This window comes from Ochlerotatus camptorhynchus, unplaced genomic scaffold (genome assembly GCF_037179485.1).
Source record: "Ochlerotatus camptorhynchus isolate MF236.1 unplaced genomic scaffold, CSIRO-AGI_Acam_v1.1 ptg000009l, whole genome shotgun sequence".
In the NCBI taxonomy this organism is placed as follows: Eukaryota; Metazoa; Arthropoda; class Insecta; order Diptera; family Culicidae; genus Ochlerotatus; species Ochlerotatus camptorhynchus.
Window position 1 is genome coordinate 203,315 of NW_027040501.1, and position 25,649 is coordinate 228,963.

The 25,649-nt window shown below is 37.8% G+C and overlaps 2 protein-coding genes across 3 annotated transcripts; both read right to left on the reverse strand.

The window, feature by feature from the left end:
- Nucleotides 1-915: 915 nt before the first annotated feature.
- LOC135699029 (lebercilin-like protein) lies at nt 916-12,486 on the reverse strand. Of its 2 annotated transcripts, XM_065219219.1 has the most exons (7): nt 12,424-12,486; nt 12,178-12,324; nt 4,000-4,204; nt 3,675-3,931; nt 3,387-3,606; nt 2,028-2,150; nt 916-1,960 (listed from the first exon to the last, which is right to left on the reverse strand). In XM_065219219.1, the coding sequence occupies exons 2-7, from the start codon at nt 12,198-12,200 to the stop codon at nt 1,067-1,069; spliced, it is 1,722 nt and encodes a 573-aa protein (XP_065075291.1). In that variant the 5' UTR covers nt 12,201-12,324; nt 12,424-12,486; the 3' UTR covers nt 916-1,066. The 2 variants fall into 2 exon arrangements, with proteins under 2 accessions (XP_065075291.1, XP_065075286.1); XM_065219214.1 differs by having other exon boundaries at nt 12,178-12,433.
- A 7,665-nt stretch (nt 12,487-20,151) lies between these two features.
- On the reverse strand, nt 20,152-23,973 carry LOC135699063 (ribosome biogenesis protein BMS1 homolog). Its single transcript, XM_065219238.1, has 4 exons — nt 23,819-23,973; nt 22,587-23,746; nt 20,490-22,532; nt 20,152-20,421 (listed from the first exon to the last, which is right to left on the reverse strand). Exons 1-4 carry the CDS (start codon nt 23,874-23,876, stop codon nt 20,197-20,199), a joined length of 3,486 nt encoding a protein of 1,161 aa, XP_065075310.1. The 5' UTR covers nt 23,877-23,973; the 3' UTR covers nt 20,152-20,196.
- Nucleotides 23,974-25,649: the final 1,676 nt, after the last annotated feature.

Sequence of the window (25,649 nt, forward strand, 5' to 3'; positions counted from 1 at the left end):
AAGCGTGATTGCCTCTCACACCAAAAGGCGTGAGTTCAATCTCGGTTGGCGGCGCCGGGATTTTCTGAGGCATAAAATCACTGACCACGCCTTCCTTCGCAAGGGAAGTAAAGCCGTTGGTCCCCCGTTCATGAGTTTATGGGTCGATAGGCAGGGTCCAGGTGTGGGAGCTGCCTCCCTGGCGGTACCATTGGTGCTCAGTACGGAAAACAAGATCGACGGAAAACAAATCAATAAATGAGCTAGCAAATGCGATGTTTAATACACTCTCACGTTCTATTTTGACAAAAAAAAAATTATGAGATTTTTCGTTTTCTCATCCGATGATAGTGGCAGGAGTATCTCTGTAAATATTGCGTGAGATATTTCAATGAAAATAACATTTACTAGCCCTGGTTATGACCATCTCGTTTGTTGGTCGATGGGTGGATGGATGGCTGGCTTCTTGGTGGCTCGCTTGGTGGGCTTTGCCTTCTAAGCTGACGGGGCAGTACCTGAAGCCACGGTAGCAACTTCGATGGCGGATTCAGTCATGATGATTAACTGGGTTTCACTTTATACGAAATTGCAAGTAACAATGAACGAGCTTGGTAAAGCTTGGGGGATTCTTTGACGAGGCTAGTATCCAAAAAAATACTAAAGCTTGAAAAGTAAAATACAGGATAATAATCTCGCAAAAACAATCAACTGAAGACAAGCTGCCACGAAGCGAATTAGATGGATTAAAATTGTACAGCAGGTCTTTTCAAAGAACGTTGAACCAGAAAAGATAAAGTTGGTAGTTATATGTACAATCAAATTGCTCGAAATCGTTGCATACATACGTTAAAAGTTTTAGCATAGCTATAACGAATAAAACTATTAGTTTACTAAAATTTAGAGGAAGTTGAAAGCTAAACAAAATAGTTCAATAGAAAATATAGTTTTATTCTGAGTGTTTACAATTATACAAAATATATACACATCACTGCATCTATCAATCCAAAAAGCTTATTACATTATTAAAGATATTATAAGACTAGCAGCACTATTGAGGCCAAGACGATCAAAAACCAAGAACCACAAATCATTTATCAAAGCTATCGCCATCAATTGCTTTCAGTGCTTCTAGAAGATTCTTCTTCTTCTTCGGGTCAATATGTGATCTTCTATGTAAATCCTTGGAACGACCGTTATGCATTTTGATTGGCGTATCCTGTCCATTGATCTCGTCACAAAATGTATCCAGTAAGCACTCTTTCTTCATAATACTCTCTCTGATTTCTCGTTTCATAGATTCAAACTCCTTTGTTGATGAGTCTCTACTCACACTCGTGCTTGTGTTGGACTCCAAATCGGTTTCACCAGACGATGAGCTCTTTTTTCCAGCCTGGTATTTTTTATCCTTTGTTAATCCACCGTTCAGGAGAGGACCACCCATATTGCGAATTTGTTCTTCTAATTCGCTAATATGGGTCTTGTGCTCGAAGATATCTGCAATTTTACCTCGATTTTTATCGGGAGATGAATCGGGTTCGTAATCGTCGTCGTAGGAAACTTCTGTGGTGACAAAATGTTGTTTCCTTCTTCGCAACAGATTGTCAGTGGAACTGTTTATGTCGATTTCATTCTTCAGTTTGGAAAGCTCATTTTCAATGGCCTCATCAAATTCCGCCTCTTGCTGAAGAGCGTACTGATTGAATTCCTTACAGAAGGATTCATCGAAGGTATGTTCTGCATCTTTTTGAATGTTTTCCTCATTCTCATTTTCCTGAACTTCACGAACCTTTGCAATCGCATGTCTTTTCTTGGATTTGCTTGTTTTAGCAGGAGTCACCGCCGGTGTTGGATCTTCGATAGGCCCCAATGGCTTAAGCATTTTGGGGCTTGTATTGAGAGACTTGTGGTCACCGTCTCCTTCATCCTGTAGCTTTTTCGGGGCGATTTCCATGTTTGTTACAGGAGCAGGCTCAGCTAGGTTCTGTAATTGGATGACGATATAATGTTAGTAGTTTGGAAAATAGGAGTTGAAATTTACTTGATCTTACCGGAAAAGCGGGTTTTACTGGTGATCCATTGGACAGTCGAATCAATTGTCCTGACGTGGGCTTGGGAGGTTTCATCAAATAGCTGTTCTTCAGAAGCGTTGAGGGTGTTCTTTTCTCATAAATCTTTAAATATTAATTTTTGGAAATCAATTATTCATATCTAACGATGCTAGAAATGAGCAGCTCCAGGCGAAAAATAGATTGTTTGAATCGACTATCTCTGATTTGTATGCAATTTTTTTATTGGAAATGACTCACATTTTTGCTAAAATTCTGCAATTTTAGATATTTTTAAATTTTCAAATTAGCATGCTTGAAATTTTTCAAATTTTTTTTAGAAAAAACGGCATTTCTGATCAAAAATAATGTCATGCTGGGAAAAATAAACAAAAAAAAATTTTAAATAAAATTTAAAAAAAGGCATTTTTAAAAAATCTCAAAATGTCCTTACACGATTGAAACTAAATAAATCAATAAAAAGTTATTGAAAAAAAAAAACTTTTGGAATATTTAGAACCATGAACATTCGAAAACTGACAAAAATCGTAAAACAAGAACTTGGGGACCAATTTTTAAACTTTTAGTTAAAACCATTTTTGTGTATTTTTTCACAGGAAATAAATTAGAACGTTTTATTGCTTTCATATACGATCTGAAACAGCTTAGTTCTCTGAGCACGATTTTTTTTTTCGAAATACTAGACTGTTATCAAGATTTAAAGCAAAATAAAATAGCAAATAACTTCACTGCTTGACACTAAACTAACAAATTGACAGCTCACTCCCATACAAAGTCCCACTAAGGCGCACTAAGATGGCGACTTTTGACAATGTCATCGCTCTTATTTACAATAGATCTAGTGTAACAAAATTGATGAAATTTTGGATTTCGCATCCATTTTTAATGATTACGAAAATACCATTAAAGAATTAAATTACATGAAAAAAAAACGTTTTAACAAAAAGTGTAAAATTTTACCAAAAGTTCTTGTCTTACGAATTTGTCAATTTTGAAGTGTCTATAATTTTAAACATTCGCAAAGTTTGTTTTTCTATTACTAAATTACTAAAAACATTGACGTTATTTCGATCAGAAGTGTCGTTCCGTGCTTTTGAAAAATTTCAAAGACGCCATTTTGTAAATTTTACAACATCCAAAATGGTCGAATTTTAGCAAAAATGTGAAAATACTAGCAACTATGCAAAGTTCAGGCAAATCGGGGAAGGTCGAGTTTTTTCGACTCATCATTTGGCGTGGAACTGCTCAAATGTAGCTTAATGACATGTGATTAATTGCGCTGTGTGTACAGCAATTCATTATTTAAGTGAGCAAACCTCACTAGTTCATTGTAGTACCCACCTCAATCACTGAGCTCAACCGTTGAATTTCGTGCTGTGCTCGCTCCAATTTCTGAGCAATTTCTCGCTGTTTAAAAACTTCTTGCTGAAGTTGACCTTTGAAGTTCTTTGATTCAAGCTGTAAGCGTCGTACTAACAATTTATTATCGTTATCCTTTTCGATTAATCTTGCTTCCAGATCACGTACTCTTTCGGCAAGTCTTTCACGGTCTTCGAGGTGCCTGTATGGATTAGAGTTATGTATAGTCAATAGCGATATTTTTCGTATGCATGATATGTATGTACTTACTTATCCTTGTTCAGCTGAATAAGGTGCTTATTTTGATCGGTAATCGTAAGAATATGAGCATCCTTGTGCTTAAGTTTATTCAGCAGTTCTTTGTTCTGATTCAGCATATTTCGACACTTTGTCTGATAGGTGCGAATTTCTTCTGCGTGAGAATGCAACAATTTTGGTAATTCTGCGTTCGAATTTTCATACTTGGATAAGGCAGAGTCTTGGCGTTTCTGCAGAGCTCTCAGCAGACGGTTATCTTTTGTTAACTCCTGTGGGATTTCAATGATGTCAAGTCAAATATAATATATGACAAAAAAGAAACACACAATGTACTTACAGCGATTTGATGATGCGCTACTTCCAACTGGTTCTGTAGTTGTTTAAAACGCAACATACGTGCCGACATCACCCGGTGTCTAACATCGCTACTGGAGGCTATCACTATGGCCGGTTGCCTGGCAGCGGCCGCTTTCCGCCGATGAAGCGCTGAAAAGTTCGAACTCTTATTCGAGTACAAACTTTCCATACTTCGCATAGAGATTCTGGAATAATGTGTAATTAGTTATAAAAAAAATATTTTGAGATAACTTGGACGACTATTTGAGCCGACAAGCAGTCTTATAGTGCGAAAGAATTTTCTGTAATACCTCATTTTTCAGATGCTAATTTTAAGCCTTATGAAATGTTTCAACAATGAGTGCAATAATGATTAATTAACACAATGAAACGATTTTCGTGACAAAAATGATCCTCAATTGATGAAACTCCATAGACTAATTATTTCCTTGAGTAATTTACGATAAAACTAAGATCCGCATTAATATTTTACAACCTATCTATAGAGTGTCTGTTTAACTACTGGTAACGAAGGCTATAACAGTAAATTGGTACGTGCTGCTGCTTAATGCAAAAGACTGATGCCCAATTGCCCATGCATATGTTTGTTTCATAATGAATGTAACTATGAAGGAAACATCGTTGTTATGCGGACTGTTTACTCTGAAAATAAGGGAGCCAATCTGTTGATGGTTGGGGATCAACTTCACCGGGCAATCAATGTTACCATGAAATGTCCTGTTAATTAAGGTGCAATTAATGTTGATGATACTTCGGTAAACAACATACGCCAAAAGATACTTGTCCGCAATGTATATTAAATACTCAATTTAAATTAACTCATCAAGACTCCACATTAATATTGTCAGTGACTTCCCGGCGTTCACCCGCTCATGGTCAGAAAATCTATTTATCTCCCCGCAAGTTGGGAGTACCGGTTTTATCGTTACCGAAAACCGTTAAAACCGTACCAATATACAATACCAAAATTACCAGATTTATGTGGACAAAAAACGGTAGCTCCGGTATTTTTTTTAAACAAATTTGATAAAAAAAAAACCTAGCTTGGTTATTACTGCCAGAAACCTGAACAATAACAATAAACCTTTCTTAGGTCGGAATTGGATGCAAACCTATCTGCCATAAAAAAAGTGGAAAGCATTTCTGCAATATCCCATCAATTATGCCTTGCTCGTGGAATTCATCGCCTTCATTTCATTTTAGTATGAAAAGAACCAATCCCATGTTGATGCAGATAATTTGACTTCAAATGCAGGTATTTGAATTCGTAAATCAATGTTATACACACTTAGATTTTTTTTCCCAAGAATGGCACCACCGAGCAGGTTCGGCATTTATTTTTACTGAGATCTAAGTAAAATTTATGTTTGTTAGCCGAGATCTCGGCAAAATTCTCGTTTGTTAACTGAATCTCGGCAAATTTTTCACTGAGATCCAGCAAAATAGATTGCCGAGCTGCTCGGTGGTGCCCATCCCGGCAAAAAAATCTAAGTGTGTAGGTTTCATTCCGACGAAGAATGCAAAGGAGGATATTTCGTGGAAGAGAATATCGATCTCGGACAATCTAAAACGTTTTCAGCAGATCTCCAACTTTGCATGCTATTCTACAACGATACATTATTGTTTAATTTTCATTTTCATTTTCAAGCAGAAGGGGGTCATAGGGCCAGGTCTCCAATGTAACATCACTGATGGGAGGGAGGAATATGATGATGATGATGATGGTCCCACCTCTTATCCCTACAAAGGTTTGAGCTGGGCGATTTATCTTTAAGATAATTAAATATACCATTTTAACCAGGTTAGCAAACAAAATCGAACTTGTTACAGTTACAGATATAAATTTCCTCTAGAATTTACAGTTGCTTCACAGCGATATAAATGTGAAAAAGCTTAGGCGTCCACGTCTTAGTTCGCCTTTTTGTCAACCTAAAATATTGATAAGTATTACAAGCGATCAAGAGTTAATGAACAATCAACAAAGCATCCTATTACACTAGCAACCCCGCAATCTGATGCTATCATAATTGTCAGCAATGTCAGGAATGAATCCTCACGAACCCCCAACATTTGCCAGAAAACTTACTACTAACTCAAGGTATCTTCCAAATAAGCTTCAAAATTGCATTTTTTTTTTATCAAATGTTAAATTTAGTCCTCTATATCCGTAATACGCACGCGAGGCTCAAACCTTTGAAGACTACTTTTTTTTTATTAAATCAAATATTAAAAATCCATCATCACCATTGTGGCGAACAGAAATAGTTTTGCAATTGCAATAATTATTAAAAAGTTGTTATGACAGCTATCCATACAAAATAATCCGTTATAGGGGAAATGACGGCTTCGGCATGACAGACTATTTTCGGCAACCTAAATTGAAACACTATTTTCACTGGATTTTCTTACGAAAACACTTCGCTGAATGCATGCAAACGATTCTTTATGCTTTCAGCTTCAATTTGACTATATTTTTACCACTGAGAAAAAGCAATCTAGCAAGGTTTTCTTGAAATGCAACACACGCACTACAAATTGTAGCTGATTTCGAGTTGCCGATAATAGAACAGCAGATTTACATGCAGTTCAAATGGAACGGTTGCCAAAGAAAAACTGGTTGCCGACAATACTCGCTCTCACTAGAGAAGATTGGAGCTTTGTAAAAGCGTTTCAAAACAGTTTTTGACAATTCTTTCGACTGAAATTGTTAGAGCAGCTGGCAGCAAAAGATTGTAAACAAACCAATACTGCATATGTGTGGGTTCCTTAGAGAAAAAGGCTATAGAAAGATGGTCGCTACTTAGGTTGCCGAGAATACGTAAATTCCCCTAGATAACTTCGTCAAGATACATAATTTGTCAATTCATAAAAAAAAATCACTAGATAACTGGTCAAAAGACAGATTTGACGTGTGAAATGCAGTGTATTTTAAACGTTTGATATGTCTAGGCATCGAATTGAAAACATTTATTCCTTTAAAATATAAAGAATTTTGTGAAAAACAAGTAATGAAATGTGGTGTATCTATGAAAGTCTTTCAATTCGATCACACAAGTATCGAGGCAGCAAACAGCAAACCGTTAACTACTTTAAAAATGAACACCATAGTCAAATATACAATTCTTTGCTTCACCGACAACCATTGTAAGGCGTCTAGCATTAAAGTTGAGGAATTGAATCAATTACATCTCAAAATCAAACGCATTATTTTATTCTGCAAGCGCTGTAATCTCGATATTTGTGTTTCATTGGCATTTGGTATTTCTGTCGACAAAGAATTCCATACTTTTTGGCAATTTTCTTGATGACATTGTCGATGTGGGAGTTGAACTTAAGGTTGTCATCAATAATCACGCCAAGATATTTAATCTCCCGAACGCGATCTATAGTCTCATCATCAAATACAACAGAGACGTTCTCATTTAATCGATTCTGCGAAATTACCATAAAGTTAGTTTTACTTCTATCAATTTCAACTGCTTTTACTTCAACCATCTACTTAGAGAACGCAAATCTTCATTCAATTGTAAAACGGCATCATCTAAATCCTTAACTGCAATGAATAACACAGCATCATCTGCAAAAAGATTAATGTCGCAAAATCGAAAAACACATCGCAAGTCATTAATATACATAATAAATAACCGGGACCCTAATACATTTCCTTGGGGTACTCCAAGGTTATTCCCCACGGGACTGTTTCCAGAATCATTAAAAACAGTCCGTTGAGTTCTGGCAAGTTTTTCACCGAGATCCAGCAAAATAAAATAACGAGCTGCACGGTGGTGCCCATCTCGGCAAACAAATCTAAGTGTGTGTGTATGTGTCTAATTTTTTAAACTTAGTACTTTTTTTTATAGAATTAATGGCTGTTTTTGGCAATCAATTCCCAACAAACAATTCAGAGTCACAAATAAGCATATATATATTGAATAAATGCTTTAAAACAGTGTACAATGCTGAAAAAACGGGTTGTCAAATTATGTGCTGAAAAAACCTCATTGAGATCGATAGATGCGCCTATACTCCGATGTTTTCTCTGATTTGATTTACATACTTATTAAAAGCTATAGAAACGATGACTGTCTTCCTGATTCAACACTAGAAATTTGATCTTATAACATACTGAATAAGTGTAATTTGCACATACATTGACGCTTTAATTCAACTGTTTTCAATTGATTTAAAAACATGCTTTATTATACGTCTAATAATTGTTTTCTAGCTCCATGATTAGATTCCGTTGCATTTCTTAACAATATTGCTGTATAAAGGTGAATACAGTCAGCAAAATAGCTCTTATACCTCTATGCGTCCATGTTTTAATTGCATGCTTTGTAAATGCTTTACAAGCGACGTATTCATTCATTATTCCACACCACTGTTTCAGGCTAACATCAAAACGAAATTGGTAGCATAGTGGTTTCCGGTTCCGCTTTCCAAGTAGAAGGTGACGAGTTCAATTCCAACCTCAACCTTTTTTTATTTATTTTCTACGCCTAATTAATTTAAATCGTAATCATAGTATCACTCACGACAACCAATTCATCGATCTATTGAAAAGAATAGCCCAGCATCCTTTTCATCGAAATTAGAGAGGTTGAAAGGTAACATTGGTCTCATGTAAAACATCTATGAATGATTTAATAATTCCCACATCTCCTTGAAATAGCTAGAGTTACATCTGGGAGTGCTGATAGGTATTCAGATTCAAGCTTTTATTGATTATTTAGCTGCCCATATAATGTATTCTAGGATAGCTGAGATGACAAGGCAAGCGGCTGGTGACCGGAAGGTCATGGTTCGAATCCCATGCAACTACATGTGTGTATGTATGTTTGTAATAAATTTTCTAGTATCTGTGTGGTGGGTGCGTGCTTAGGCAAAAATATTGACACAACAATCACTAATGAGAACAACCCCTGCTCTGTCCCGTTCTTATTTTCGGATTAATTATCCCATAGTTGAATAATCGTTTAATAAATGTATAATAGTGTCTAATTAAACATTATTTCACATGAGAAACAAGCGTCTATATACATCTCTATACTATCGCTGTTAAGGAAGCAATGATGTCTAATAAACGCTGAATAATCAAAAATTTGATTACAACTCTTCTAATTCGAATAAAAGATTCTCGACATACCTTATTCAACACCAAATATTTCGACGTTGTGGTTGAATAAATTCTCTTTGTGGGAAAAAAGCCTGAACAGAAATTATTATCAAAAATAGTAACAAGTATTATTAAGCATGCCGTTGAATAAAATCGCCAAGAAGTCGTTTCTTGAAAAGGCAATTGTTTGTTGGGAAAATTTATACGTTGATTTTGCTGTATTTTCTCACCACAAGACTTCGCTGAATGTATTTAACCTATTCCATAGTTCAGCTTCAATCTGATTACATGTTTACAACTGAGAAAACCTGTTATGCCAGGTTTTTCTTCAAATCAAATATACGCACTACAAAATACGGCCGATTTCGAGTTGCCGATAATAGAACAGTTGATTTACTCACAGTTCAAATGGAAAGGTTGCCGAAGAAAAAGAGGCTGCTGGAATGGATAGAATAGCAAGCAGCAGATAAATGCAAACAAAAAGAAAAAGAAGTGCGGACGCTGCTTAGATTGGCGAGAATACGTAAATTACCCTACTTCAAATTTGCATAAAGACATAATTGTTTGGTAAAATGGTTAGTTTTAAGCATCTCCAAAAATTTTTTCAGGGATCCCGGGGTTTCCCTTCTTCTTCTTATTCGCATTTCAAGCTTATTGCTTATCGCATATTAGCTTATTGCGTGCTCTCCACTTATGGCGGTAAGCTCCAACTCGGATTAACTTTTAATACCGTCCCTGTTTGGATGATCTCCAAAGTGTTTGCTTATAGTTGTATTAATTAACTCTGATGTCGACAGCAAAGCAGCCTGACATTCTTGATCGGGATTTTATCCGAGGATAATACCGGTTGGAGCTTACCACCATTAGTGTTGTTGATTCACTTCCACAGTTATTTATTGAGAGCTTTAGATGCCTGTACCATTTCTCCATTAATATAATTGTGTGGCAATGGCAAGTACAATACAGGGATATGGCCCAGGGAAGTCGAGAAATTTTCCAACCCGAAAAATGCCTAGACCGGACCGGGAATCTAACCCAGCCATAGGTGTAGCCAGAGGGGGGCAAGGGAGGGCAGTTGCCCCCTAAACTCAGCAACACAAAGGCTTTCGGTGAAATGGCGTTCGGTGAAATGGCACTAAGCCTGGTTACGCCTTTGCAGCCATCTCCAGTATGATCTTGTTTGTAGCTGCGCCTTTACCGACTGAGCTAAAGGAGGCCCAGAACGATAAAATCACGAATCCCGGTATTTTTTGTAAAGTCCCAAAAAACAGCAACCTCTATCCCTGATGTCCACTAACTCGGTATCGAGATTATAGAAACAAAGTAAAAAGGAACCAGCCACCAGATGGAGTTTTCTATAGTAAAGATAATAATAATAATAATGAATTTCATGACTACTGTGCTGGATATATTCTATGGGATTGTTGTTCTACAACTCGATAATTCTATAACTCGAAAATTATATATATATCAAGATGATCAGCTTTAATAGCATCCTGTGGTTGTCAGTTTCGTCGAATTATTTTTTTTCCAGAAACGGCAATAAGTGCCTTCACATATAGCGTTCATCGCTCTCTTCTTAACTCGATATCCCTAACTCGATATCCCTAACTCGATGCCTCGCTTACTCGATATGTTTCCCCATTTCTCTATGTCGATTTTAGATAAATCTGTAGCAGTAACATTATTCAATATGCTTCAAAATTAAGCTTAATTGTGATCTACTGAAAGATTTTAGAGCAACATAATTTGTGAATATTTATATAAAAAAAAAATTAAAACAAATATTTACCTTGACTATGAATACAACATTAAAGATTACTTCATATGAAATGAAACTCAAAGATGAATAGTCTATTGAAATCTAGACTAATGTGACGAAATTTAGAAAAAAAATGATGATTTGTAACTAAATACAGTCAATTCCAAACAACTCGATGTCCACTAGCTCGATATCGAGTTAAAGAACCATAGTAAGGGCCCATGCATTAATTATGTCACACTAAATTAAGGAAAAATTAACCCCCCTCCCCCTATCGTCACGTTTTTCCTATACCTAACGCATTGCTTGTCACAAAATCTTAGACCCCCCCCCTCCCCCCTAAGCGCGTGACATAATATATACATCAACCCTAATAATGAATGTCATGGCCACTGCGATAGCGATTTGATATGGGATTGTTATTCTATAACTCGATAATTCTATAGCTCGATGGTCCCTTCAATATGAAGTTGCAGAGAGTTCACTGTACCTTCCTAAATCGATGGTCCCTTGTATATGTATTGTGTAAGGGAGAGTAGACTGTATTTCAAATTTGCTATCTGCTTCTTTGCCTAACATAAATAAAAACATATAGAAGAAGTATTGACGCATATTTTTTACATGCAGATACGTTGAAAGGCATCATCGTTTAATCAAATTGAGTGCTCAAGTACTTTATTTAAACCCGACAGAAAGGGCAAATAATTGACAAACACGGAAAACCCCCCAGTTAAAAAGTTTAACCCATAACCATACCGATTGTGATTCTGGAACAATTTGTTCGAACCAACAACAGTGCTTACGTGCTACTAAACACTTTCTAACAAAAGGTTCATTTAACGGATCCCCAATTTATCGATGCAAGCAGTGTAAATATTTACGTTATTTGACAAATCTCAGGTAATCATGACATTAACTTACTGAAAACAAAATGTATGAAGAAACGAGACCTACTGCTGTCATGATTACCTGAGTGTTGTATAATAATAACGCACCTAAATATTATTGACCTGTGCACCGAAAAATTACCCTTTCACTTTGCCACGGCAACAGAACTGAGTGCATGGTAAATAAATAAAATTCACTTTCTATGCTCTGTGCACCTATCGAATTACTTAAACTTCGTTGCAACTTTCAAAAATATTTACCAAATGTTAATGTTCAAATAATTGCAGTTCATCACGGCTCACATAAACTCTGCAAAAGTTAAATCATCCATATAGGCATGAATATTATTGTTTTCATTAATGTCCTGAAAAATATTCCCTATGGATACTCACGATGACCGCATACCGGATGACATTTTTAGTTCAATCGGTGCGACTGGTTTCTTCACCGAGGATGGTACCTTTATTCCTTCGGCTTTTCGTTCAACTTCTTGATAGTTTCAGCGGGAAAACCAACTTGAATCTGTTTCTATACAGCACCTTGTAAGCAAACAGTTTATATTATCGGTTAGAAATTTGCATATGATTAGTTATTTTTATATCTTACACATAATCATCGCCCCGAGCAAAGAAGCGGACCGAATTTTCACACCAGCTGTTCACATTTGAGCAGTCGTTATTTGTTTTGTACCGTAACCACGGGTGACCACCATTACCGATTCGCATGCGGCTGCTACTGCTACAACAGGTATGGTGGAATGGTTTTCCACAACAAATTGGTAGCTACTGGGTAGCATATTTACATCAATTACACCCCCCAAGTAGGGTAATGTAGGGTGGTTATTCTTATGTTCAGAATATATTTAATGAATAGTTGAATTTGAATTTGTAGTATTTTGGGCTGGCTGCATCATGAACCATGAACCATGAACGAAGAAAGAATATTAGATATACGTGGTAGTCCAAGCATTATCAACGTAGAATGTTGTAGTGGAAACGTGGAAACGTAAGTTATTTGATTGAATAATTAATTTGAATTAAATACGACGCATGCAACCGTCCTCCGACTCATCATTTTATCCGTTTCTAACTGCACCACGAATGTTCAGCTTAGATTGAGCAGGGTGGTCAACTATTATAATACAACTATGAAAAATTCGAAAGAATTTGGTAGCGATTTTGATTAGCAGGAAATTTCTAAAGTTAGTATGGAAAATTGATAGAAAACGGTATGAGAATATTCATTTCCTTGTGTGCTCAATATTGCCAATAACTGAAACTTAGATGTCCGATTTTTAAATTTAGACCTGGATTTAGATTTAGATGTTTTTAAATGAGAAATAAGCCATCATATAGGTGCCAAAAAATGTGTTTAATTTGGAAATGGGTAAAAACACCCATTGTAAGAATGAAATACTTTACAAATTAATGGGTGAAAAAAATCTCCAAACTAAAATGGACGAAAAGCATGTAGGTAAGAAATCTATATTCATTTATAACGAATTATATGTTCTAGTTAAATGTAATATTTTATTTGCAGATTCATTCAACTGCATTAGTGACTGCAGTTGATTCTCACCTCGGATCTGAGGCTCTGTTGATGCGGCAGGAAATCAGAACAGCTGGAACAAAACAACGCACCGATTTCGTTCATAATCCACGTAGGCCAAAATTTCAAACTTTTAAATCCCTCCCTCCCCCTCTTAGACCATAGCAGACTTTTCTGAACCTATGCTGAGTAAAATTTTCGTCAATTTTTCTTCTTTTCGGGCAAATTGTTTAAGGCATCGCTGAGTTTATACACTTTTAGCGTTTATGAGTGAACTAAACTCAAATTTTGGTCTTTCTCATTGACCGTGTGTATGCGAAGTAAATTGTAAGCAAACCGAAGCGCACCTGGTGGCCAATACATGAAACAACTAGGTCCAACCATGATACAAAGTGATACAAACACCGACGAGCCGACATGCCACTGGAGCATTTCGTTTTCCACAATTCGATTTTTCAAATGAGCGATTCGATTTGTCAAACGGGCGATCAGATCCGTCAAACGGGGCGAGACGCAATCCAAGTCAATATAAATATTACGTGTGTTCGTGTCCTTGCTCACGATATGACGCCATCGGATGAGTAGATGGCGGTAGTGTATAACGTATTTTAAATATGGCGTCTTGGGCAAGAATTTGAATGATGCTTCTATGAGCTGGCACGTCGGATCGTCGGTGATACAAATATGAATTAGGAATTTTGCCAATTATTCAAAATTTTTAATAAAATTACTACATTAATAATCTGCTCACATGAAGTTTACAATTCTTAGTTTTTTTTCCTTTGATTTGTTTTCCGTCGATTTTGTTTTCCGTGCTGAGCACCAATGCTACCGACGCCAGGGAGGCAGCTCTCACACCTGGACCCTACCTATCGACTCATGAACCGAGGACCAACGGATTTACTTCCCTAAATGTCATATTAAATTGTTATTAATTATTTAAGAGAATGATACTCTTATGGCATGATCAAGCAGCTGTTCTGTGGGCAACACTGTATGCTGCAGTGTGACATAGTAAGTCATGATATTAATTTGTGCTCTATAGAATATATTCTACGCACCAGAATTACCAATGATGCCTGCTGCAAAGTTAAATGAGCCTAATCATAAGACATCAGTGACTTGAATAATCAATAAGTTTTGTTTTTGCAGTTAATTTAATTTAAGCACTGTTTAAGTTAATTTAAGCACTGTGGAGCGAAAATTTCAAATTTTGCTGTAGTCTACTGCGCAGTGAGGATGTGCCAAAATTTGATTGTTGACACAAGCAACGGTATCCGCAACAAATAATTTTACCGGAGCCTCCAACTCACCCTTACTGCTATGATCCGCAACCGGAGCAATTCGGAGACGAGCCAACCAACGGCTGAAAGTCTCCTTAATAAAGATATAAAAAAAAAAAACCGGTGCAACGGAAGATGCCGACATATGACGACGACCGGGTGGTTTTAATATGAATCTTTGAAAGCCAACGCAGGAGTACAGAAACTGCCACAGAATTGGGAAGTTTAAACTGTATTGACTTTCAGATGTTTCACGGATTTTGAAGCAAAACAATCACTAACATTGCCTGCTGTAGAGCTCCAGACATAGATACGTTATCCGGCACACCAACAGAACCACCAACCTGCCGAATCACCTGGAAGCATTTAACCAACAATCAATACGAAACTAACGATATTAAATTAACTAACTACTTGACTAGCCTATTGGTCCCAAGCAAACGATTAACTTACCCCATCCTAGTCGAAATTCTAGTACTACACAATGTTTCTTTTGATTCGCTATGAAAGTTTGAAAGATAAAACGAGGGGTTAGTGGATTTTCCTATGTTTCGAGGGGTGAATCGATTAGCCTGGGACCGCAGAAAGTACCAGAACCGAGCCAAAAAGTTGAGCACGTTATTTCGGGACCTTCTAGTCTTAGAGTTACCTCTATGATTTAACGCTCAATCTGGACTAGTTCAGGAATGATTAAAATAGAATCACTGCTACTCCGCCATTAAACATTTTAACCTCAGTCCCCGAATAAAAATCATTAAAAATTAATCAAAAAACTTTATAATTAAATAGTAGTAACATAGAGGTAACTCTAAGACCACTGGGTCCCGAAGAAAATCATTATTATTTTTGGCTCACTCAGTACCAGAACAACGGTCCCAAGCAGTCCCAAGCTATTTCACTCACCCCTGCATGTTCTGCATGAATCCACACACCCCTGATGTTATCTGTCAAACTTTCATAGCGAATCAAAACAAACATAGTGTAGTAATAGAATTTCAACTAGAATAGGGTACGTTAATCGTTTGCTTGGGACCAATAGGCTACTAAAGTGGTGAGCCAATTTAAAATCGTTAGTTTCGTATTGATTGTTGGTACACAGCAAAAAAAGTTGTTGAATATTACATCGAAACTGATGCAACCAGGTCAATCCATCGGTTGTGTAATATCACATTGTACGATGTACATCGATTTTGCGAACAAAATTACATCCATTGATGTAATATTGTATCTGCTTTTTGCTATTACATCATTATTTCATACATCAGCTTGAATTACGTTGATCGATATTACATTTTTTTTTGCTGTGTAGTAATAAGTCATTTGTTTTTAAATAAATTTTATGACTTATTCGACCTTGGAATTTTGAAATTTGAAATTTTCGCTCCACAGTGCTCAAACGGTTTCAAATCAGGTCCTGATTAGCCTCCCAAAATTTAAACTCATTTGGTAAGAAACTGACTTGGTACAAACTATTCGAAGTTTATGTGGAAATTACTATAGGAAAACCAAACTTTTTGTTCATTGTCTTCTGCCCATTTTCCATATTGCTTTTTCGAACATTTCTATAACTATTCATACGGAAAATTTTCTAAGCTACAATTTTGCTCAATATCGTTTTACAACCAAATGTCAAATTAAATTGTTATTAATTGTTTAAGAGATTGATAATCTTATGGCATGATCAAGAAGCTGTCCTGTGGGCAACACTGTATTCTGCAGTGTGACCAACCGGTGAACACTCGTGTTTATTTCAGTTACCATGGAGACGTAATTTGTGATTAGCCCCGGTCCCTTTCAAATTGTATCATTATTTATGAACGGCCTTATATTTGAAATGACGTTTCACATTCATCTAGTCATGTCCGATTTTCATTCGAATAATCGTTTAATCGATTAACGAACCGAAAAGTAAACTATTTATAATCGGTTAGATCATGCCGATAAAATCATTAAAATCTCCACAGGATCATCACCGATCGTTTCAAACATGTGCTGCACTCTCATTCGTGGAAAAATGGCAGCACAGCGAACAAAAAATAATCGATTAGTTGTTAATCGAGTAATTAAAAATGGGACATCTCTGATTTTGGTGTGATTGTTTTGATAAAAATGAGCGCAAAATTTCATCTATTCCGAGGGGGCAGCAAAACTACAAAATTACCTTGAATACGGGGGGTTCTCATTGGATGAAAGGGACCGTGAAAGAAGACACTAAAATAGAAAGTTTTTCTTCCGACCGTTTCATCTTAGTTTTCATCTTTGGTGTGACTACCGACAAACCGACATGAATGACCATACAAGGTACCGTCAAATTTCTGATCAGATCGCAAAACTGACATCTACCGCCGTGTTCGCGAAAAATGTGTATCCTAGCCACGAAAACGCATACAAAATGTATGAGTTGGTTCGTGTCTAATCTATTTCGGGCAAATTATTTTTATCTAGATAACAAATTTCTATGGTTTTGACAGATGGGATCGCTGCACATTTGAATCCGCCGTTATGGATTCTCGATCAAGAGTTAAGTTCAAGTTTCATGTCGGTTTGTCGCTGGTGTGACATAGTAACCATGATATTTGTGCTGTATTCTTCGCACCAGAAACACCAATGTTGCCTGCTGAACAGTTGAATGAGCATACTCATAAGACATCAGTGACTTGAATCATTACTAACTTTTGTTCCTTACACACTTAGATTTTTTTACAGAAATCTGTAAAATTTTACCGAAATCTCAACAGCTGAACGTTCCACATTACCGGAAAATCTGTAATTGAATTTTTGCAATTACCGAACCGATCGGTATTTTTTTTACAAATTCTTCGGTAACATTTTGGAAGAATGAATTTTTGTTTTACCGAACCTTTCTGTGTTTTTTTGTGGATAATCTGTAAAACCCGTGCTTTTAATAATTTGATTCTTATTAAAGCTACTTTTTCCAGGTATTTTTTCGGCATGACCATGTAAAATTCGATTTTGAGATTTTTTATTTTTTGCGCATATATTTTACTTTTCTCTTTAATTAAGTAGATTTCAATGAATATTAACCCATTTCAATCAAACTATTGAATACTGTGCAAAAACTTGGTGCCCGTTGTGCTGAACTTTTCAACTCTCATTGCAGCCCCTGCGATAAACAATGGCTGTTTACATGGCGGTGCAAGCCAGCAACGTAGCCGGGAACTTGGGCATTGCAAAAAAAAGCAGATTATCGAAGGCTAGAACAAAAGTTCATAATAAAATAAGTGTTTTATATTACTTACGGAAAATACTGATGATCCTTGCGTCCTGTCCATGCAATTTGTCCAAGAGATTTTCCATTTTCGCGCTTTTTCCGATACTTTTACTTTCAGCGGGTCAAACTTTTGAATTGTTTTGCTTTTCAGATTTGACAAGATGGCTGCACAGGGTGCTTACAGAAGTTCGGTGAATAATTACCGATTTATGGTAAATTGCCATTGGTGACAGATAATTCAGTAAAAACATTACAGATTGTTCAGTATTTGTTTTTATTTACAGTATTTCGGTAAGTCTGAGACAAATTGAAGAAAAATAGCTAAGTTTTACCGAACAATCTGTAATATACATTTTACAGATCAATTTCGGTATTTTTGTTTACCGAATTCTGTAAAAAATTCTAAGTGTGTACACCAAAGATGAATACTAAGATGAAACTGTCGGAAGAAAAACTTTCAATTTTAGTGTCCTCTTTCATGGTCCCTTTCATCCAATAAATACCCCCCGCATTCAAAGTAATTTTGTGGTTTTGCTGCCCCCTCAGTAGAGATGAAATTTTGTGCCCCTTTTTATCAAAACAAACACACCAAAATCAGAGATGTCCCATTTTTTAATTACTCGATTAACAACTAATCGATTATTTTTTGTTCGCTGTGCTGCCATTTTTCCACCAATGAGTGTGCAGCACATGTTTAAAACGATCGGTGATGATCCTCTGGAGATGTTAATGCTTATATCGGCACGATATAACCGATTACAAATATTTTACTTTTCGGTTCGTTAATCGATTAATCAATTATTCGAATGAAAATCGTCCATCACTAGATGAATGTGAAACATCATTTCAAATATAAGGAACGTACATAAATAATGATACAATTTGAAAGGGACCGGGGCTAACCACAAATTACGTCCCCACGGTAACTGAAATAAACACGAGTGTTCACCGGTTGGTATCACCACCTGTGGCGTGCATAGTTAATTCCCTTGCGTTTGACGTTTACACACTACTGCCATCTGTTACGCCGTACTGCCCACCACAGTGTGTTCAACAGATGGCGGTAATGTTTTAGCGACGATGTTTACAGTGAGAAATATTCAATGTGTTGTGTCTGTTTGTCTGTGGTGTAATGTTTGCTGTACTCTCCGTGGATCAATTCGCGCTGCGACATACATGAGATGGAACTGGGCCGATCAGAGAGCTGCGCAGCAGCAGTATTCTTGATGAACAACAACAACAAAACATTTGATTTGTCAAAATACAGGGTTGCCAGACAAACAATTATTCACAAAAAAAAGTCAGTCTGTTGACATGGCACTCTTGGTACAGCGCGGCACACTTGAGGCACAGTGAGAAAAATGTTGGCGCAAAATAAGTGTGTAGAGCAGGGGATGGATATGGCTGTCATATCGCTTAAGTTTGCTGCGTACCGAACATCTCCAACGTTGTCAGCGGTACCATGATATGTTTTGTTGTTTTGATGTTGAGTACGTGTATTCAGCTATATGTCAAACCCCTGGTGTAGAGTGACCACCCTTGATTGAACCCAGGCTGCGGTGAGAGGTAATCACCCTTAACACTACACTGATGGGTCGATAGGTAGGGTTATTGTTATTAATGTTCGAATCAACCATCAATAGTGACGTCTCAATGCAGAAATTGTGAAAAAAAAAAAATTGGGAATTCCGAAAATCTTATTTTATGATGCCTTATTCTTATGAAAACTAGCTTTTCAATACATCACCACAAAATGATTTTTTACGACATCGATTCGGACAGAAGTTTCTAGAATGCTTCATAGGAATACCATGCATTGATTCATGGTGAGATAGGATTGAAATGTTTTCTTGCACCGGATGACCTTCTTGCCCCTAGTTCCCCTAAAGTCATTTCGGTAAAAAAAATATACTGAACGCTATTGCAACCTTTACCGATCATTCAGTAAAATTCACAAAGGAAGAAAATTTACTGAACGGTTCCATGTTCGGTAAAAAATTTCAATGTACTGTAAAATATCTTAGTGTGTAGACTCTCTCTAGGGGATAGGGGCAGGCTGCAAAATGTCGACCATACACGGCGATATTTAGGCCTATTCTGCACGGCGTGTGAGGTGAGGTGACAGTGAAGTGACAATTGCCACCTCGAGTGACGTTAATCTCCGTGAAAATTATGTAATGTAATGTGTTTGTGATATAATTAATGCATGGCAATACATTTTGCTGAAGACCGTAGGTATGCGGTTATGTTTTCGGTTTCATGAGTTAGATGTAATTTTTTTCATGATTCTTTTTAAACCGGCATTTATTTTCGGAATAAGTAACTTATAAAAAATCATTGATCATCAATCACTTATTCTTGTCGCCCTTAGCAGCATTGTTCTGGTGTTTGGCATCCATCTTACTGATCGCCTTGAAGACTTTCTTCTTCAACTCCTTTTGACGTTGTAGCTTCCTGAAGTCATTATCGATTTTTTGCTTCTTGTACTTTTCCGACTTTTCCTTCGTCTGCTTCTTTCGTTTTTCTTCCTTTGCTTCGAAATTTGATTTTATCATTTTCATCATCTTGGCCACCTGGAACGCGAAATTTATATGTGTAACGGAAATATCAGAACTGATTATTAGATTATCAGATTATTTACCTTCTGCTCATGGGGAGAATGAACCACCGCAACACGCCCACTTTCCAGCGGCTTCTTCGGATTTATGGCGGCATGCTTGGGCTTGTCCTTGTATGGTAGCGCTTTCTGCAAATTTTTCGGAATTATCAACGGACGGAATTGCAGATCTTGCCTCTCGATTGGTTTGTACGAGCTGTCTTCCTTCGCTTCAAATTGGATGTTACTCTCCCGTTTCAACTGTGCCAACGTTTTCATGCCAACCCATTTGATTTTCTTCTCCGGTGGGAGCAGAAGGTTCGTGACCGGCGCGTAAAAGTTCGGCACATTCACCTTGAACCAGGTACGACAAAAGACAATGTCGCTTAGAACGATTCTATCTTCGAACGTTGCTCGGAAGCTACCTTCCGGTGGAACTGCCTTCTTAATTTGGCCGCGAATTCCGGAGACAGTTTTGATTTTTGCTCCTTCAAATTTGGCTACTTCAAGTGTTGAGTTGAACATTCCTTGAATGAAGGCAGTTTTCTGGTAGATTTTGTTAGGCGTACCTATTAGTTTGAGCTTCTTCATGATTTGGGCAGACTTGTCACTTTCGCTAACTGCTCCGGTTGCGGCAACACGGAATCCAAGTCGCTTAGTTTCCTGCTGGTCGTAAGCAATTGTTTGAATTGCTAGAAAACCCGTATTTTGTGGAGTGATTGGACCCCAAAAAGTCATACTGCAAGTTACATGATTCGGAGTGTACTTCAAATAGCGATGCTTAAGATCGTCTTCTACTTTGGCGTAAATCGGAATGGTCTGGAAACGCCTCCAACCGAGCGACACAATAAGCGGATCGCCGGCCTTGAGAATTTTCTTGTACCATCGATGCTTCTTCACTTTGCAGCTGACGTATCCTACATTTTCTTCGGCCATGTTAAGCCCTCCAATCAGAATAGGATACTGAGCGTCGAAGTGCTCTACGAATTCACTCGGTACATTTTTAAAATTCATACGAATGTACAGACCTGCTCGGTATCCTTCAATATTCAATCGAATATCATTGTCCAAACTGCAAAACTCTTTCTTGTTCAGTTCGGATTGCCGCAAAGCTTCTGCTTTCAATTTCTCATAGTACTGGTGATCTCCTTCAATGTGTTGATCGTCTTTCTCGGGATTATCGTATTCTGAGTCAAACTTTGCTTTCAATTTCATCTTCTTAGCCATCAGTTCAGTCCTGGACATATTCTTCTCTTCTATTCTGGATAACTTCCTTTTCAGAGGGGTTTCTTTATCCTGCGACTTCGACTTATCATTTGATTCATCTTGATTGTCATTTTCCTGTTGACCAATATGCTTTTCACCTGTTTCAAAATCTTCAAAATCTCCATAAACTTCGCTGTCTCCGTCGCTCATATCATCCAACTTCAGGAGCTCCTCGGCATCCTCAGAACCTTTCCACTTTCCAGTTACGAAACAATTCCTAATCAATTTCTTATTCTCTTCCTCTGTCCAATTCCTCACTCCATCAGCATACTCTTCGAAAAAGCAACCCTCATCAACGTCTTGAATGGTTTTCTTCTTGAGCATTTCTGCTTGCTTCTGAGCAACACTTTTGAACAATCCTCCAAGTAGTTCATCGTCCTTATTCTCTTCGTTCTCATCAATGTCTTCAACTTGATCCTGTTCTCGATTCTTCTTAAATTTACTGAAAACACCATAGACAATTTTCATCAGATTCTTGGTGGTTGCTTGTCGCTCCAAGTAATCATTCCTAGCTTTGGATGCCAATCCAATTTTCCACGCCATAGAGCTTGAAGCCACTTCATCCTCACCACCTTCATCATCTGAAGAAAGGAACCCGCTCGATTTCTTTGTTCCGTGCCCATCCGATAGGTCAGTTACGTCATCATCGTCCTCCTCCTCATCGTCGTCGTTCTCTTCATCCTCAGACTGTTCCTCGGGATTCCAACCGGTTCGCGCAGTACGTGGTGCCCCGTCTTCGTCTTCAGACTCCTCGACACCAGAATCTTGATCAATCTCGTCATCATCATCGCTACCCTCGCTGTCCATCCGTTCGTCATCAATCTGGAACAATTGAATGTAACTAACTTAACTCCTTAACTGAACAATTGAAAATACCTGAAATTCGCTGGATTTGATCACATCTCCATCGCTGAACAATCGAAACTCCTGATTTTCGATCTGCACATCCAAAGTTTCCTTTTTCTCGATCACAGAATTTACCAGCTCCTGCTGCTCGCTATTTTGGGTTGCGTTCTTGTGACTATGCGATCCTTGCAACTCGATATAAACTGCATCCTTATCGTACACGATACCACCAACACCGGACATCGGGGCATACAGGAGCCGTTCCTTCTCCAGCAAATTACGCTTTTTCTCCGTCGTGGGCAACGGACACGGATCCGGAAGGCCACTCAGCTCTTCAATTTTCATGTCACCAAGACCAGCGATATGAACCATATTCTCCTTCTTCAAAGGAACACCACGAACATAACCGTACAGAACCACATCTCGGTCGCACTTCGGATTCAGCCGGATCTGCTCGGAATTGGTTATGTCTTCTAGACGATCAGCCAGAATGTAGCTATGAGCGCCTCTCCACGAAAGTGGCCGGAACTTCATTATCGATATAAATCTGCCCAAGTTCTTGATCTCGTTTCTTACATATTCCCCATGGATTATTCCGGAAAGATAGAACAGCTTAGCACCGTCATACACTTCAGTCCAGAACCGGTGCTTCAGTACTTTCTTCTGCATCTTTAAAGCCTTGGCACTCTTTATTGCATCCAAGTGGGTCAGAATACCCATTATTTTCGGCATACCGTGAACCTGGCAGATATTCAAGAATTCGAATATCTCCATTTCGAACCCGAAACTGGCATCCACCATCAGAAGCACCAAATCAGCACATTTCGCAATGTCGATCATACTGTTGATATCGTTATTGCATTCGATCAACGTAATTCTACGTTTTTTCGAAGTGATTATGGTTATAGGACCATTAATGCTATTTACACTGGTTCTAGTGAAGCTCTTGATCAAGTTATTAATCAAGGTTGATTTTCCAACCTTTGGGGGTCCAACAACAGCAATGAGCACTGGCGGCGGTTCCTCCGGAGTTTTGTCGACTAATGGGATGTGCTGCTTCTTAGTTAAAATATCCTCTTTCCTACGAAACCGCTTTTCGGCGCTACGCGCCTTGGTAATAGCAAATGCTTTGACATTTTTGGATTTATCCGTCGGTTTATTTTTGGCCTTTTTCTTGTCGGCTTTTACACCTGCAAATTCAAATCACGAACATGTGGGTTATGATAGTAGGCCAGAGGAATAACAATTCTCATAATTATTACCTGCAAGTCGCTTTTTGTGCGATTTCTGCTTTTCTGTGAAATTCCCGTCATCTGCCATAACATCGACTCAATTGTGTGAACTTTGTACAAGGAGAATAATAATAAATTTCAAGTAATTTCTTCAAAAATCTCTAAAACGATAATCACGAAGTGCACATGGAAACAAATCCTTCAAATGATTTTCAAAACAAATTGAGCTACAGCCAGAACAGCGTTTGTACATATTGAGCACGATGTGATGATGTCAAAGACCCGGTACTGAAAACGTTTGTTTGTTTGTTTGTGTTGTTGTCAGACACGGTAACCAGCGTAAACAGATTAATGTGTAAAATTTCACACATTTCGTGAAAAAAGGGGCCTGCTCATAAAATGTGTAAACTGCGTTTACACATTTATGTGTAAACCCAGCAAACGTCAAAAGAAGTGTATTTTTTACACATTTTTCAAGAACGGTTTTTACAGTAAAATGTGTTAAAAGTAATCATTTCAAGAACTTAAATATAACGGGTGCGCATGAATTTTTATTAACTTCTGCATTTTCTTATTTGTGTCAATGGTAAAATAAAGATTGCTCAAATATAATAATATTTTATTAAAAAAAAAGAAATGCCATCAACAACAATAAGTAGCGGCACCGGAGGTGTGTAAGCGTGAGTACATCTCACCTCAGCAGGCCTGGGTTCAATCCCAGTCGACGCTGCCGGGATGTTCTGAGGCATAACATCTTTGATCGCGGCGAGGATCACGCCTTCCTTCGGAAGGGAAGTGAAGCCATTACCCTAATCAAAAAATTACCATAATCGAATGACAACCCAAATGATTGAACTATTCTACATATGGTTTGGATGATACCCGGAACACGTCGTTAAGCAAAATAACCATAAAAACTTTATTAGGGTAGTCCCTGGTTCATGAGTTGATGGGTCGATAGGTAGGGTCCAGGTATGGGAGCTTCCTCCCTGGCGTCGGTAGCATTGGTGGTCAGCACGGAAAACAAATCAAGGGAAGAAAAACAAAAATCAGTATTTGTTTATTTGTTTATTTGTTATGGTTGCATCAACAGACTAGAAATAGTCCCAATGATGTGTTGTAAAAAATACAGATTATACAGACGACATACATATACTACAGTTACTACAGTTACAAACGAAAATAACTTGGAAAGCATTGTCAAGTTACTAAAAATTTATAAGTCTTAAATTTTACACTTAGCTGTTGGGTATCAAGCGCCTTCGGTCAGCAAAAAAGGCAGAGAATCTTCGGCGAAGCATATTCCGTGTCAAGTGGAAATCGAACATCGACGCTACTCGGTTGAACACTAGCTGCAAGCCGTAAATAGCGCTCCCTATGCTATAATTAGTTCGAAGAAGTGGAAGTCTCAGCATAAGACTGTTGCGTAGTGATCGAGGTTGAACATTAATGTTCACTTGTTGCAGAATTGCTTCGCAGTCAATTCTTCCTTGCAGAGTATCGGCGACGGTTAAGGCTCTGAAAACATCTCTTCGGATACGTAAGGGCTCGATATTGATCAATTGGCAGCGATTCTCGTAGCTTGGAAGACGAAGTGGGTATCTCCAAGGCAGCTTACGGAGCGCGAAGCGAAGAAAACGTCGTTGAACAGTCGTTATGAATCCGTGTTGATCTGTACTTAGATATTGCCTGCAATGCGCATTTAGGGACTCTATGACAACCAATTCAAAAAGTTTTGATACAGCACTCAGCGATGTGATTCCTCGGTAGTTGTTTACGTCGCGTTTGCTTCCCTTTTTATGAACAGGAAACATATCCGCAGTCTTCCAGCAAGACGGAAAGATGCCGCTGGAAAGAGAGA

Bases quoted from the DNA above. Each gene is read 5' to 3' on its own strand.
- LOC135699029 (XM_065219219.1), bottom strand. From the start codon at position 12,200: ATGTCATCCGGTATGCGGTCATC. The intron at 2,151-3,386 runs GTGGGTACTACA...TAATATTTAAAG, and splicing joins GGTTGAGCTCAGTGATTGAG to ATTTATGAGAAAAGAACACC. The intron at 1,961-2,027 runs GTAAGATCAAGT...ATCCAATTACAG, and splicing joins CAGTAAAACCCGCTTTTCCG to AACCTAGCTGAGCCTGCTCC.
- LOC135699063 (XM_065219238.1), bottom strand. From the start codon at position 23,876: ATGGCAGATGACGGGAATTTCACAGAAAAGCAGAAATCGCACAAAAAG. The intron at 23,747-23,818 runs GTAATAATTATG...TTGAATTTGCAG, and splicing joins GCACAAAAAGCGACTTGCAG to GTGTAAAAGCCGACAAGAAA. The intron at 20,422-20,489 runs GTAAATAATCTG...TTCGCGTTCCAG, and splicing joins ATTCTCCCCATGAGCAGAAG to GTGGCCAAGATGATGAAAAT.